Here is a 16,980-nt window from a genome sequence, read left to right as displayed (position 1 = left end):
GAGTATTTGCTTGAGGCCTATCTCCCCCACAGATGGTAACATCTATGAGTGTAGGAGTCACTGTTGTTTTTGTGCATGCTGTATCTCCTATATTCAGCATGGGAATTGGAACTCTGTGGTGCTTACTGAATATCTGTGGAATGATAAATGAATGATGAATGGGTGAATATTTCACTGGTGCTTCAGGAAAGTGCCAGAGAAGCAGGTTATGCTTGAGAAGCACCTTATAGGATGAACAGAATTTCAACAGCCAGAGTTGGCCTTCAGGTAGCCAGGCCACAACTAGCAAAAGCACAGGGAAGGGCTTGAGCAGAGGGAGCTTCTGCATGTTTAGGAGGAATAGGGGAATAGAAATCTAGGGAAATAAAGGGTTGTAGGGTCAGAAAGACAACAAAGCCAACTTTTGGAAGGATTCAAACATCCAAGTGAGGACTTGGTTGTTAATTTGGCAGTCAATGAAGAGCCATGGAGACTGAGTGAAGGAAATTACACATTTGAAACTTCTCTTTGAGAAGATGAACATGACTAGGAAACTGAGGGTGAGTAGAGAAAGGAGCTGGGAACAGAAAACCACTGCCTTGGGAGGATATAGCAATGGCTTTGGTCAAACTTATAAAGCACACGAATGGGGGTTTTGTAGGTAAGAAGTGCTCAGAGCAAAGTTTGAATGGTGAGTTTAAAGAAACCCGGCAGCTGATGAGAAAATTCAAGAAAGAAAACCATTGATGACCAGACTGTAAGCTCCTAGGACTTGTGTCTTTTTCAACCTTATACTCCCAGTAGGAAAAGATGTGTTTTTCTTAGAAATTGTGGGAAAGGAATTAATGTAAGGGCTGAAAATGTTCAGAGAGACCACAAAAGGGAGATAAAATTTGGCCTAAAGACCTATTCTACTTGGCTCATTCAGTGTTTAGTTGGCAACATTAGAAATTGAGATTTCTCATAAAAGCGCCATTGTTTAATTTTTTAGATTAATTTTTATTGAAAACATTTTAATTCGATTGTTTCAGCATTTGAAAAAGTGCCATATTTTTAAAGACCTGCCCACATTAGTCACTATGTCCCATGTGGCACCTGTTGGTGGAAGTTAGGTGGCTCCTGTTTGGAGGCTCCCCAGTACTGGTCTTATTCCCAGAGGGGTTCTTCACTATCTTCCTGGGCTCTGAGGGCAGCAGTCAGGTCCCTGGCTAAAGAGAAACTCATCAGTTCCCAGCGGGCCACTTTTTTGTGCACCATAAAACATGACACCTTTGTTACATTAGTGATCTGGAACAGGCAGATGGGGTGTGGGGTTCTGTCCCAAAGCCTACACTCCCAGTGGAAGCGTGATGACATACATTGATAGAGAGGCTCATTAGCATTTTACCGTATTTTCTGCCATCACTGGCATTTAGGGTTGTGGGGTTAAATAGATGTTGCAAAATCATTGTCAAGGTGTAAATAATTAGATAAAGGTGTATGTAGAATTCACAAAACTTTTATTGATATGTTTATCATGCCAAAAAGTTGTTTATTTAAATTCAAATTCCACTTGAAAAAGAGGCAACAAGCGATAGTTGGGATCCCAGCCTGCTCCTGGTGGAGCTCCTGTGTCCACAAAAAAGCACGCACATTCTATAGCTATTCGATTTGATCACTCGGAATTGCATTCTGGAAAACTCCCAGAACCCCCTTGCAGAACGCCATTTGTGTCTTTAGTTCGTTGTAGCTGGGAAACAACAACAGAAAGAAAAAGAACTCCATCCTAAGACTTCTTAGAATATTTCTGGTTTTGAAACTACTGACTCACAAGGATCTACCACCACCCAACCTAGAATATATATATATTCTCACTGAAAAGCAAATCACTGTTTATGTCACTTGCTCACTGTCACGTCAGACCCTTAGGATGGTCTCAGTACACCTGGTTCTCCTTCTCGGTGGGATTCTGTGGATTCTGGCTGTGGGTGGGCAGCCCTTCAGGAGCGTTTGGACTTGCTGCAAGTTGGGCACAGAAGCTGACCCTTGGTGACGATGTATGCCCGGCCACTCAGCAGCTGCTCACAGCCCTCACAGACAAAGTGCTTTCGGTGCCAGGCCAGGTCTTCCACGCGCTGGTAGTCCTCAGAGAATATTATCTGGGGAGGGAGCAGGAGAAATGCACGACTCAGTTTCTGTCCCTAGGTAGAGATGGTGTATCTAAGACAAGTTATAGGGTGGTGGTTCATCCTAACCTGTTCTTGTTTTGACTTTTGAAAGCCTTAGTGGGGAAATCTGGCATAAATTTGAGGCAGTAAAGATAGTATTTGGTGAAGGTTGTGGTTGCATCTTAGCTTCTCAGATGGAATACAAAAATCCTTCCCCATGGGCAGGTTTTACTTATGTAGCATCTGTGCTACTCTTTGGGCCAAATCTAAAGTTTAGTTCCAAGATGGGATTACACACCCTGGTTAAGAAAGCTTAAGGATAGATAAGCTGCCAATGACCAGTCATCAAGAGCAAGAATACAGAGGATCACTTGGGCTTGGAATGAAGGGACACTTGGAATAGATATATTCCAATACGGATCCCCTGAGGCTCAGGAAGTGCAGAGGAGCATAATGGTTAATGGGCCTTCTAATACTGGAGTCAAACAGGAAGTGGGTATGAGTTTTCACTTAAGACATTTACCAGCTTTGTGACTTTGGGAAAATTACTTAATCCCCCTGTACCTCAGCTTCCACATCTGTAAAATGGGGATACAATATTTCCCATCCCATAAGGTTCTGTGATTGCCAAATGACCAACTACATATGAAAGGCTCAGAATGTTGACTGACATAAAGTAAGGGCTATCCGATTAGCATTGACCTTTCAGAGCTGCACCTTTCTTAAATGTGAAATGAGAAAAAAATCATGCTTATCTCTCCCTGAAGGATTGTTGTATATAGCAAGTTACTGACCCACTGTAAGCCCTTAATAAATGATGGAGAATTGTTATTGTGCATATACTGTTGTCACCTCAAAAATGAGGCTCCAGGAAAGGCCTGCGACAGTCCTTTTCCTTCTTAATTTCACTTAATAACAGAGTTATTAGGTAAGAGGACCATAGGGTCTTAATTTCTTATGGTGACCAATACGTAGAAGGTGGTAGAAAATAGATGTTGGTTCAATACAAAGAAGACATTTCTAACCTTCGTATGTGCCAAAGATGAAGTTAGTATATTGTCTGCAATCAAAAGCATGCAAACAGTACTTACTATGATCATAATTAGTATTTCCACTATTAATACACCTTAGAGTTCCTTTCGTCAAACCAGTATCAGAGACTTGAACCCCTTTCATAGCATCTCTATCATATCGTATTGTATTGTGTCACATTAATGTTAACTCTCATATTATGTTATATTATTCTAAGACAAACAGCAGCTGCCATTTGTAAGTTCCTAGGTCAGGCCCTGTGCCAAGCATTTTCATGCATTATCTCATTTGTCCTCACAGCCACTCTATGGGATGAGTGCTGATCTCATCCTGTTTTATAAGCAGTAAAACTGAGGCTCAGCTGAGGCTTTGGAGTTAGGTAACCACCTGATTATAATAATAATAGATGCAGGTGCAGGTTTGAACATAGGCAGTGCTTCCTGGTACACTCTGCTATGTTCTGAGTACTTACTAAGTGCTAGGCATTGTGCCAAGGACAGGATTTACTGGCATTATGTCTGACCCGTCTCAACAATCCCATGGTTGTCTGCCTCATTTTGCAGATGAGAAAATGAAGGCTGAGAGCATGCAGTGAGGCCTGATCTCAGCTTCCCAATCTGTAGAATACATCATCCACAAAGCTATACTCCCCTTGGCCTCTGGGCTCTTAACCTCAGCAGTGTCCCTCAAGCCCCCAACCTATCTGGCCACTATCTCCCACCTCATCGCAGCCGGAGCACCGGGGCCGCAGACTCTCACAGTAATGGCGGCCGCACCAGGGTGCACCATCCTTCCAGAAGTAGATGAGGTCCACTAGTGGCTCAGAGCACTTGGCACACACAAAGCACGTGGGGTGCCACTGCTTGCTGTAGCCTGCCCTGTCTGAGTAGACCACAGGGCTGTCAGGAGGGGCCACTCCCTTGCAGAGCTCGCAGACCTGGAAGGATAGGGAAGGACCACAGGAGACAAGAAGTCAGGAGAGCACAGTGACATGGGTTCAAATCCTAGCTCCAGCCTCTCTAATTCCTGGGTGACCTTGGGCAAGTCACTATACCTCTCCATGCCTCAGTTTTGCCATCTGCAAAGTGGCACAATAATATTGCTTACCTAACAGGCTATTAATGAGGACTAAATCAAGTTATTTATTTAGCACAGTGATTCCCAAATTGTTTGGTCTCAGTACTCTTTATATTCTTAAAAATTATCAAGACCCCCACAGAGTTGTTTTTTTTTTTCATGTGGGTAACAACTATTGATATTTTCCATAAGAGAAATTAAAACTGAGAACAATTTAAATATTTAGTTATTCATCTAAAAATGACAATACTAAATCTGTAATACATTAACATACATATCTTGTTACTAAGATAACTATATCTTTCAAAACAAAAAAAATTAGTGAGAAGAAAAATTTAAGACACTGTTTTACATTTTTGCTAATCTCTTCAACGACTTGAGGAAAACTGCTGGATTCCCATAACGTCTTCTGCAGTCCATCGTTTGCATGATGTTATTTTGGTTGAAATATATGAAGAAAATGTGAATTCACACTGACATAAAGTTGGAAAAAGGAGGGAGGTGCATTTTAAAAGCACTTCCAGATAACTATGGATATTCTTCTTTGATACTATATTAAAATTTGACAGAGGATAGTTTCTCAAGTTAGTTGCAGTGTGAAATCTGAAAACATATCAGTGAACCTTTCATACTTGGTTACATTAAAACCTATTTGTCCACCTTGCACTTTGAATGGATCTTTTACCCATTCATGAATATTTTTATTTATTTATATTTTTTCTCCTTTATTTTTAAATTTCAGTGGTTTTTGCATGAATATCTTAAAATAATATTTAATTAATAATTTTTTTGTTTAGAAGTGGTTCATGCTTTTGTCTAGAAGTGGCTCATGCTTTTAATCCTAGCACTTTGGGAACCTGAGGTAGGAGTATCATTTGAGGCCAGGAGTTTGAGACTAGCCTGGGCAACATAGCAAGATCCCATGTCTACAAAAAAATTTAAAAATTAGCCAGTTGTGGTGGTGCTTGTTTGTAGTCCCAGCTACTCAGAAGGCTGAGGTGGGAGGACTGCTGGAGCCCAGGAGTTTGAGGCTGCAGTGAGCTATGATCATGCTACTGCTTTTAGCCTGAGTGACAGAGCAAGAGCTTGTCTCAAATAATATAATAATAATATTTGAGTAGTAATAGAATTACAGAAAAATTGCAAAAATAGTATAGAGAATTTCTACGTACTCCACACTCAGTTTCTTGAGTTCTTAACATCTTACATTAATAAGGTATATTTGTCATAATTAATTAACCAATATTGATATGCTGTTATTAACTAAAGTCCAAACTTTATTCAGGTGTTCATAGACTTTACCTAATGTCCTTTTTCTATTCCAGGATCCCACATTACATTTAGTTGTCATGTCCCCTGAGGCTCCTCCAGGCTGGGACAGTTTCTCAGACTTTGTTTTTGGCCACCGTGGCAGTTTTGAGGAGTACTGGTCAGGTGTTTTGTAGAATGTTCCTCAGTTGGGATTTGCCTGATGTTACTATCATGATTACATTGGGAGGAAGATCACAGGGGCAAATTGCTCCTCTCATCACATCCTACCACGGGTACATACTGTCACCCTCACTTGTTACTGTTGGGGTTGATCTTGACCTTCTGGTGGAGGCAGTGTTTGTCAGATTCTCCACTATAAAGTGACTCTTCTCCCCCTTTCCATATTATCCTCTTTGGAAGCAAGGCACTAAGCCCTCCATGTCTAAAGAATGCTCCATCTCCTCCAGGGCCAATTATCTACCTAAGTAATTTGGAATCCATGCATGGTTTTGGCAGATCCCCCAAAAGGACTCCATGCATCTTAGCTAACATTATTTTTTTAAACACCTATGCAATTATCTAATTTATATCTGTCTTCTCCACTAAGTGGTTAGCTGCAGAGGGCTGGGAAAGGCTGCTCGGTTGCTGCTCTGACCCAGGACCCTCTACTGGGCCCTGCACACATAACTTCCCCATGGATAGTTGCTGAATGAAGGAATGCTCTACCTTGCCATGGGGCCTTTGCCCTTGTTATTCAGGATGTCTGCTACATTGTTCCCATTCCAGCTTGCTTAACTCCCTTTCATTCTTCAGATCTCAGACTTAAAAATCTTCTGTTTGGGAAATCTTGTCTGACCTCCTTCCAGGGGCAATTGAGTCCATACTAAAGCTTCTCTGCTTACCTTTCTCTGTATGGTTGTTTGATACACGTTCCTTCCACACTAGATGGAAGTACCTTCGAAGCAGGAGCCACATCCAACTATGCTTGCTTTCACATCTCCCCAGTGCCTGGCACATAGTAGATGAATAACAAATAGTTGGAAACCTCTGCCCTGCAACCTCATACTTCCTACTTAGGGAACAACAGATGAATATGGAAGATATTAGCAGATGATGCATCTGTCTGCATCTCAGAGATAGGTTTAGACTAAGTGCAGCAGAGAGCTGGGCTCCAGAGACAGTTGTGGAAAGTCCTTGGGAGATTTCAGGGCACTCTTGCCTTTCAAGGGCTCATCCATGTTTACTGAGCATCTACTATGTAGCAGGCCCTGGACTAGATGCTGGGGATACAGCAGTGACCCAGGCAGATAATGCCAGAGCCCTCAGGGAAACTGGGGCAGTGTGTGTATGAAGGTAAAAAATAAATATGTAAACAAATAGATGAGATAATCATGGAGTGTGATAAATACCAGGAAAACAATCACAGGGTAAGGGAATGGAGAGTGAGAGACTTTGGGGGTAGATGTCAGGGGCCACCTTAGCAGGAGAAGCCTCTCTGAGGGATGAGGGGCTAAGGGTCAACTACATTCCTATTTATATCACAGCAACCCTGTGGGTAGGAAATGCAGGTACATAGCAATGCACCCATTTTATAGCTAAGACCAGTGAGGCCCAGGGAGACACAATAGCTAGTCAAGGGACATAGCCATGAAACAGAACTGGGATTCAAACTTCAGCCCGTGACCCTATGGGGCTTTCTATGGAAACTGAGCTGGGTTGGGTGGGAAGACTAAAGTCACGGAATTGTCTGTAGGGCTAGGAGGGCTCCCAGGAGAATGCATTCTGGCATGGCAAAGGATCAGCATGCCCAACAGCTAGAGGTGAGAAGTAGCTTTCCTACAGGGTCTCTCAGCAGTTATCTCATCCTGTTTCCATCTGGGGCTCCTTTATCTGTCTTTTACTGCCAGTAACATTTTCACTGGCCTGCTCAGAAACCATGACAAGGTGGACCTCAACTCATGTTGTTCCTCAGCTTCAGTTCGGATTAGGGCTTCATGGGGAGGGTGAGTGTGCCTGGGAGAAGTTCTTGGTGAGAGCTCTAGATTTCTGTCTTATGCCAGTTCCCAGGAGCAGAGAAAGTTGCCAAATGTTCATTCATTCACTGGTTCATTTAGGTATTCATCCATCACACATTTATAACTTGCCTGGAACTTGACATTCTTAATCCACGCAATCTTTTGGGCCATTTTAGAGTTATCCCCTGCTCCTCTAAGCCCTGATGATGATGATGGAGACGACAATGACTACCATGTCCCTACGGCATGTCTGCATCCAGCACTGTGCTCAGGACTTTGCTCTCACTACTATTACCCCTTACATAAACCCAAGAGAGTTATTTCTCTTAGAGTTATTTTTCTGTTAGAAAAATCATTATTTTTTTCTCCTAGAAATGGCAAAACTGAAGTTCAGGGAGATTCAGTGATTTGCTCAATAATGCACAGCTGACGGGAGGCAAAGCTAGGATTTGAACAGAGGCCAAACCTGACTCCAAAGCCAAAGTTGTTTCTACTCCATCATGTGGCCTTGAGATCCGGCGTCAGCAAGCTACAGCCACTAGCCAAATCCGGCCACTGTCTGTTCTTGCAAGCCCCATGAGAATGAAGACTGGATTTTACATTTGCCCTCCAATTCAGTGAAATGTTTTCTCCCAAGAAAGAATTCTACTTGCCTCATTAGTAGACCTATTTTGGAAAAAAAACCCTGTGCTAAATTATTATTATTACATTTTGAATTTCACCAAAAAAAAAAACAAAAAAAACCCAAACATGGAAAGTTGTTTCTTCTCTTGTTACATAAAGTCCTCACATGATATCACAATTTTGGCTCTTGGCTCACATCTCCTAAAATATTTACCACCTGGCGCTCCACAGAAAGTGCTTGCTAACCCTGGCTTTAGATGCTAATTTAAACTTACTAAGCGTTGACTATGTTTCAGCCAAAATAGAAATATTTATTGATATGCCATGTGAAGATGGGGAAGCATACTGCACACTTATATTCTTAACTTAAATACTTTGATTACATACTTAATACACTCATATTGACGAGGAAATAAAAATTAAAATGGTGAAAATTAGGAAAAGAACACTGAATAACAAAGAATTCCGAGTACTGATAGCAGTTTCTGAGCATGGGCACTCTTGAATGACTGTCTATATAAGGAATGTGTTTGGCTAACTGGATATATGTTGAATGGCTCCTGACTGTGCCTGATAATGTTCCTTAGAACATGCTAGATTTGTGGTTTCAGTTACGCCCCCAAGAATGAATAGTGTGAGTCGTTCACCCAAAGGAAAACCCTGTTCCTCTTCGCATGACCGGGACCCAGCTGGCCTGGAGCCCATCAGGGAGTCTAGACAAAAACCAGCGATCAATCATCATCTCCTTATTTTCACCCTTCCTCCTGCATAGCTGGGAACTGTAAACTCTTTGACCAGGGCGGTCTCAGTTCAAAGTGAGTTTTCTGTCTGGCTTCTTAGTTCTACAGAATGAAATTTCTAGTCCTTTTCCTCCCACAAAAAAGGGACTTCGTCTCAGTTCACCCAACTACTCCCCATCGGGTAACAACATGATATGTCAGTGGGGTTCCCCACTCCACATTTTCAAATATGAATTGACATGAAAGTAGGGAAAGGGAGAGGGATAGAAATGTACCTGGATTGATCTGGGGAGTACAGGCAGGCACCCTGATGATACACTGCAGGAAGGAGGGGGAAGTTTAGAGTGATCATGGGTGGCTTTGAACCCAAGTTATGGATTGAGACTTCACTCTGGAGGCAATGGAGAGCCACAACTGGTTCTATTTAAGACATTTTAAAAATATTAAATTTTTTTGTAGAGACAGGTCCTACGATGTTACCCAGAATGGTCTTGAACTCCTGAGCTCAAGGGATCCTCTAGCCTTGGCCTCCTAAAGTGCTGGTATTATAGGCATGAGCCACTGTGCCCAACCTGTTAACTGGTTCTTGAGATGAGGAGCGCAAGTTTCTAATTTGCACTGTAGGGAGATATTCTGGCAGCAGCTTGAATGAAGGGAGGAAGATTTTTGTTCACAGAGCTTGTTTGTAACCTTCTCATCTATTGGAAAGCACTTTGTCAAGCCCCTCTTGGAGGAGCGTTTCTTCCCTCACTGTTCTCCCTAGCATCCCTGGTTCTTGGCCCAGTTTCTACCAGTAGCCAACCTTTCAAGCAAACAGTGTCACTTTCACTCTATGAAAATAAGATGTCTAGGTAAGGAGCCCTGTCAATATGCGTCAGGATGTAATGTGCTCTTCTTGCCTCTGAGCTATACTCTGTGTTCTTTCCCCAGTCATCTCAAAGGATGAGAGATCTGAGGTTGTCTTGGATCTATCGTCTGGTGGTCCCTCAGCCACCAGAGACAAGTTAGCAGCTAAGAGTCAGAATGCCCAGCCTGCTTGGGTCCCATCATCCTGGGTCTGTCTTTTTCTGCACAAACGTAGTCTCTGCCACAATCTTTTGAAGAGAGGTTTGCAATTTCTAAATTGTAACAGATGGCTGAGAGGGGAGACACCAAGTCAGGCTGCCTGGGTTTGTAGCTGTGTGACCTTGGGCAAATGAACTAACTCATCTGTGCCTTTGTTTTTTCACCTGTTGGATGGAGATAGTAATGATAGCAACATCATAGGATTATGGTGTGGGTTGAATGACATAATGGAATTTTTGGACTTTACAAGGGCTCAATAATGATTTGCTAAAATCTCCTGTTTTCCTTACCTCTGCCCACCTTGCAGGCTAGAATTGTAAAGCCTGGAGGGATTAAATCACTTTCCTAAAATGACAAAGATAGGTCGAAGGCAGGTTTGGAGGCCTGAATTTCCTTCCACGATACCAAAGGCATGTAGACTAGCAGGAGGCCATTCCTGCCACTGATGAGCTTTGTTTTTCCCCTGTCAGTTCTCTCCATCTGTGCAAGACCAGAGAACTGAGCCCTGCGAGTTTTTTATCATTTGCCACTACCCCAGACCCAGCTCCACTCACTCCATGCATGGAGGGCCGGCTCTTCCCCATCTCTGATCCCACCCCTGGAGACAGTGGTTCTCAGGCTTGAACCTGCCTCAGTATCCCCTAGAGGTCTGGTTAAAACATATATCTGCTCCCCACCTCCCACCTCCCCACAGTGTCTGATACAGTAGATCTGGGGTGGGTCACAAGAATCTGCAAGTTCCTAGGGGATGCTGCTGTGGCTGGGGGCCACACTTTGAGAATCACCATCATAGAGTGTTTAAAAATAACCTTATACATAAGCTCAGCAAAACTAATATTACCAATTCAGTTCAGTTACAATAACGGCCAATTTGAATTCCTGGATGTTTAAATTCTATACTATTTTTAAGAAAGCCCAATGAGGTGATTCTCAGGCTACTTCCCCTATTAAGGAGGTAGTATGGTCAAGTGGAAGCTCTTTGGGACTATGGTAAAAGGCGTGGAGAAGAATACTTTATAATTAGCATATCAGTTGGTTCTTGTTCATGTTCCCAAATATCTAAGATCAGAGCTTGCTTATGAGAATGCGTCTAACATTTGTCACGTGACCTTGTTTGCAGACAATTTCCTACCTGGGTAGAGGATATGTGAAACAAACCTTTGAAGTAGAACAAATGGAAAGTTTCTCCCTGTGCCAGTAAAGTTTTACCTTGTTCCCTGATCAAATGGCATGAGATTCTTAATTAAAAGGGTTGAAATGAAGGATTTTGAATGTTCCATATTTGGGGCCTTTGCAATTTTCAAGAAAGCTGAGGAACATTTTAGATTCAGCTACTCAAAAGCTAAGACCCTGCAGGGTTGTGGGGTTCCCTCAGCCAAGGTGTGTTTAAGTCAAATTTGGCAAATTTCTTGGATACCTTTCCAACCAACATGGGATTTAATTCCTTTTCCATGAATATGGTCCCACTTTAGTGACTTGATTCTATAGAACAGAACATGGATGAAGTGATGCTATGCATCTCCCAGGGTAGTCACAGAGGCAGTGTTTCCCTCTGGGCTCTCTCTCTCAGTACACACACTTTGGGAGCCCTCAGCTGACAGGAAAGAAGTCTTGGTATCCTGAAGCCTCCATCTGAGGGCAACCTCATGGAGAGACCTCACAGAGGTTGAGAGAGAGTCCCAGCTGTTCATGTCTTCCCAGCCTCTAGGCCAAACATGAGTGAATGAGCTTCAGGTGATTCCAGCCTCCAGCCTACAAGCTCCTCCAAATGACACCGAATGGACAGAGACAAGCTGTCCCCACTGAACTCCACCAAAATGGTGATTTGTGAGCAAAATAGATGTTCATTTCGGCCATATGCCTTGGGATACTTTGATATACAGCCCTAGGTGATAGAAACATCAAATGTGTACACGCAGAATTATCAAGGCTTCTGAAATGGGAGTAACCAAGACACAAAGTGGTTTAGGCAACAGCAGATTCAGGACAGTGGCCAAGGGTTACTCAGCTGAACTGTCTCTAAGGACTGAGCTGTGTTGGCTTTCACAGAGGGATCAGCAGATATGGAGAAGGCTCTAAATCAGCAATAATCTCTGCCTCAGGTCTGCCAGAAAGTCTGTCCCAATTGTGTTGTTTTCCTCTGAAAGGCTCTTATCCAAAGGCCTACCCAGTCTAAACCCAGAGTGCCTTGTGGAAATCTCACTACTACAATAGAGTAAATATTAACAAAAGGGCCTTGAATTCAGGCACTGGGTTCTTTCCAACACAAATACTCAATAATTTATTTATAAACAGCATCTCCCCATTTCCTCTTATGGTGACTATTTACCATCTTTGCTTTGCAGGCTCATGTATCCCAGAGGTTTTTTTTTTCCTCTTCTGGTCTAACATCATTTCTGGGATCCTTCGCTCTCTTAAGTTCTGTTTCCCCACACTATATAGTCTTCTCAAGGCTCCCTGTGGTGCAGAATGTGCAGGGTGGGTATGCAATGGTTTGGGTCACTTGCTTTGGAACACAGTTCATGCCATGGCTTCATAACTGGTGAAGCTCTTGGACAAAATATCCAACTCTCTGAACCTCAGTTTTCTCATCTGTAGCACATGGTGGCAGGCCCTGGCTCATAGGAAATGCCTTACTCTGGTGTTGGTGGTCACTACTGTTAATCGACTCCTTTACCTTACGTTTCTTCTTGGGGCAGACGATCCGTTGTGGGGCTCTGTGCCAAGCAAGGCAAATGTTAAATATTTCTAATTGAATTTCCCTCCCTTGTTATGTGATGAAGTGGGGGAGATGGAAAGGCTTCATAAATGCTACATGTGTAAGAGAATATCAGTGCGGGTTGTTCTAAAATCCAGCTCTGACAAGCACAGGGTCAAGGACTGGCTCCTTGCAAAGGGAGTCGCTTGATCCACAGCTGAGCAGGGACAGAGTCTCAGATGTGTTCATTCCCATTGGAATGGCCTTGCCTGGGTTTTAGAACTGTGTGGGTGCTCCAGAGTTGGGAGCACCTGTCAATTAGAGTCTGTGTTAGGTTTAGAGTGAGGCAGGTCTGGGTCCTAGCTCTGGATTAACTACTTACCAGCTAAGTGACCAGATAATTTCCTCAGCTTTCTGTTTTTTGAAATTTTTGTTTTTGTCTGTGATCCACAGCAGGAAATACATTTCATGTCCTGATCTAACACACACACACACACACACACACACACACAGACACACACATTCTCTCTCTCTCTCTTTCTCCCCTCACCCCCCCTAAAAAAAACGAGCTTCCAAGAAAAATATTTACTACTCCTAAAACACTCTTCCTTTATCAGTTAAAAAAATTCTGGTTGTAATCCATTAAATTGATGTATTACCTACTGATGGATTGTGACCTGAAGTTTGAAAATGCTTAACTTTGCTAAGAGTGTCTCTTAATTCCCTCGTCTGTAAAAAGGAGGATGATATACTTTGTAGGATAATTCTTAGGATTAAGTAAAATAACATGCAAAATTTCTGGCACAACGCCTGGCATAACCTAGGTAGTCAATGAATGGCAGGTGACAGCATCATCATCATCATCATCATCATCATCACTTAACCCATATTAGCAAAACAAAATTGAGTAAAACCAAAGAGATTAATAAAAAGCTAAAACTATTCTTTATTATTCTTGCATCCATCTCTGGGTCAAATCCAGCCCACCACCTGTTTTTGTAAAAACAGTTTGATGGGAACACAGCCATGGTCATCTGTTTAGATAATGCCTATGGCAGCTTTAATGCTTCAAGAGCTGTGTTAATAAGCGGTGACAAAGACCATGTGGCCTGAAAAGCCTTAAATATTCACTATATGCTCTGCACAGAAAAAATTTGCCAACCCCTGTTTTAGTCAATGGAATAATATGCAGCCCACTCAAAAGGAGGAAAAAAAAAAAAGCTTATGAAGGCCATGTGGCAACATGGGAAAGTATTTATAGTATAAAAAGTGGGAGAAAGGGAAGTTTCCCTGGAAAAAAAAAGATCTCCTTGAAAGGCACTAAAATATCTCACTGCAAAGCAAGGGGCAGGCAGATGCTGAGAAGCTAGTAACCACAGTGATTTTGTGGCTGCCCCCAGGCCCCTGCCCGTGGTGCCTGAGCCAGGGGTGGCAAGAGTGTGGGGAGCAGGGATTCCTCTGGGTGAATGACCCCAGGTTTGTCTCTGGGCCTCTTACCTCCTGTCCTCCAGCTCAGATGGGGCTCACTAAGTGGGGAGGAGGGGCAGTTTCAAATTCCCAAGTGGGGCTGGCAGGAAAGCCAGCCAGCCTGCCTGCTGAGCCCACAAGCCAAACATCTGCTCAGACAAAGACTTGGAAGTCCCTTGCCCACAAATATGTCCCTCTATTGGGGCTGGAGTTGGGCTGAGCCGCCAGCTGCTGTAAGTTTCCATCTGAGAGGCAGACCTTTGGTGGGGAGGGAGGGGACAAAGGCCTTCTGTCCCCGCTCTCAGTATTCTTGTGGGGAAATGGGGCAGAGGGGTCAGACTGTGCTCCTGGCATCCCGGAGGATGATTTGGGACCATATTCACATGTTTTTATGACTGTAAGGAACATCTTCACTTCTCTCAATGGACTCTCCTCCTCCTAAGTTTGCTCTTTTGGTGCAGTCATGTGGCCTGAGGGAGGAGTGGTTGGGGAAGAGGCAAGACGGGGAGGCGCCCCAAAAGAATGGTAAATGCTAAAGAGTAGAGATCACATTGAAGGCTACATTCTGGCGTTCTTTTCCCTTTCTTCGGTTACAAGTTTGGGGTGTGGAGAAAGGCGGAAATTCCTGGGCAAAATAGCCATGCCCAGGAAATCTGTGTATTTAATTTCTGAGAAAATATCCAGTGAGCTCTCTAAATGCAGGGCAATGGCTTAGTGGAGCTGTTAACAGTCAGAGCATTAAGATCATTGCCCACACAGCACAGGGGCCCATCAATTCTGTCCAGGTGGGGAGCACAGGGCTTGGAGAGTACGTGAGGCGCTCCCACCAGCCTGGTGTGAATGGGTCCAGGTTGCTGGAGTCGGCAGCTCCCTGGCTATGGAGATCTTTGATATTCCAAAGGTCCACAAGCATCCACAGTGGGTGAAACTGAAGGTGGACAGGGGAGTCCTTTCATTGTTCTCAGCATGCAGATAAGAGGTTCCCATGTGCTCAGTAGGTTGAGGTGCAAGTTAACCCAAACACTGCTGCCCACCCTGGTGAACCTAAATACTCATGTACACATCCTCTGGCATGATTGGACCCACCCTGCTGATGACCCACCCCAAGACAGCTCAGGCTCTACTCTGCCAGTGAAACAGAAGGACTAGGGATTGAACCGAAGCCCCACTCTCATTAGCAAGTGGGGTAACCTCACTGTGCCGCAGGTTCCTCATCTGCGAAATGGGTATAATAACCCTAACCTCTCTCACTGGTTGTTACAAAGAGTTAAAGAGGTTTATTACTTGGGAGGTTGAGGCGGGAGGATGGTTTGAGGCTGCAGTGAACTATGATCCTGTCACTGCACTCCAGCCTGGGTGACAGAGAGCCCTGTATCTAAAAAAATAAAAAATAAAGAGATTGAGACCTTGCACAGTGCCTGCTGCACCCTAACAGTCTCCCACTTCTTCCCTCTATTCTCATCTTGTCTTCTGCCCTCCCCTCCACCCCCACACAATAAGACAAGTGAGGAAAAGAGAGGGAGACTAAGTATTTTGAATTGTATTGGTCTCGCTGATTGAAAAAGCCTCGCTTCTTCAGGAGTGACAGCGGATGAGGTAGCATCTGGGACCGGGATTTTCAGGCTTGGTATTGGCCCATGAAGAAGGCTTATTCTGACAACTTGGTGGCTGGAGGAACTTCCCATGATATCCCGCCTCTCCTAATCTCAGTGTAAAAATAACACTTTCAGAGGACTGCCCTGAGGTAGGGGTGGACAGCCACAGCTCTTGGTTCATTTCTGAAGTGGACAGAGGTGCCAAGGCTAATTTTAGGTGGCCCTGTCCTGTCAGTGGGGCCTGTCTGCTGGCCTGTGTTTGGGAAGCTGAGGGTGGGGTCGGAATCTGCTCACTGTGTTCAGATCTGTGTAACTGACGGCACCAGCCATGTGGGTGGGCTGGGCTCAGGCGGCAGTGCGTCCTGAAACCTGGCCACCAATGTTATCTGGGCTCGCTCAGAACATGGCCCCTTGGTAGAAATTCCACACAAGCATTTTGGCAGTAACAGTCCTCTGGTGCGGACATTATTTTCCACCGGGGACAGTTGGGTGGGAGGCTGGGTGGGCGGACTCGGCAGGCTGATCCTGCTGTCAATCCCATAGGATCTCCTCCCAAGGACTCAGAGGAAGGACGTCCCCCAGCAGGTGGACAAGGTGCTTGGAGGGAGCCGAGGGAGCTGATGGCTGGTGGGGGTGTAGGGGAAAGTAGGGCCCTGGCCTCAGACTGCAGAGACTTAGTATCATCAGGGATGGAGGTGGGCAAGGTAGGGTAAAGAGTATAGTGTGGTAGATTCTGCACCTGTGCTTCCAGAACTATCCAGGAACAGGGAGGGCTGTGCAGATCCTCGAAGGTTGGCTCCCTTGGGGTAATCCACCCTCACTCTCTACATAAATAAATAATACATAGAGCCAAGAGGCCAAATAATCTGGAAAATGCCCGTTACCATCTAGACTCTCACTGTAGGCCAAATTGGTGATACCATTTCTGCTGAGCTCACATCTAAGGCACTTTTTAACACTGTTAGCAGTGGTCCTCCAAGTGTAGCCCCAGATCAGCATCAGCATCACCTGGACTTGTTAGCAATGCACATGCGAAGACTCCACTCCACACCTACTAATAAGAAGCTCTGGCAATGGGACCAAGCCGTCTGGGGTTTAACAAGGCTTCCAGGTGATTTTAGTTTAAGAACCGCAGCACTGGCCTACTAAAGGCTCTGAGAAGTTCTGCTGTAAAGAAACCCATGTAGTTTCATGTTCACTCTAATGCCTCCTGAGGCAGCTGCATGATCCTTTTATAGCAAAATATCTGGTAGCTCTTCTAGGAATCAGCTTTGGGAAATGGGAAAGAAC

General features: G+C 44.2%; 1 protein-coding gene across 2 annotated transcripts in view; it reads right to left on the bottom strand.

The window, feature by feature from the left end:
- Positions 1-1,461: 1,461 nt before the first annotated feature.
- LMCD1 (LIM and cysteine rich domains 1) overlaps positions 1,462-16,980 on the bottom strand; it is a 64,169-nt gene continuing 48,650 nt past the window's right edge. For both annotated transcript variants that reach the window (XM_012471096.2, XM_012471103.2), the window contains exons 5-6: positions 3,880-4,095; positions 1,462-2,117 (exon numbers count right to left, since the gene is read on the bottom strand). In XM_012471096.2, coding sequence (XP_012326519.1) covers positions 1,959-2,117; positions 3,880-4,095 — 375 coding nt within the window. In that variant the 3' untranslated portion in view covers positions 1,462-1,958. The remainder of the gene's footprint in view (positions 2,118-3,879; positions 4,096-16,980) is intronic.

The sequence above is a fragment of the Aotus nancymaae genome, unplaced genomic scaffold, assembly GCF_030222135.1.
Source record: "Aotus nancymaae isolate 86718 unplaced genomic scaffold, 86718_ANA_hifiasm-v0.15.2.pri h1tg000046l, whole genome shotgun sequence".
In the NCBI taxonomy this organism is placed as follows: Eukaryota; Metazoa; Chordata; class Mammalia; order Primates; family Aotidae; genus Aotus; species Aotus nancymaae.
Note: the sequence above shows the minus strand (reverse complement) of the source record. Positions and strands in the feature narration are given on the sequence as shown.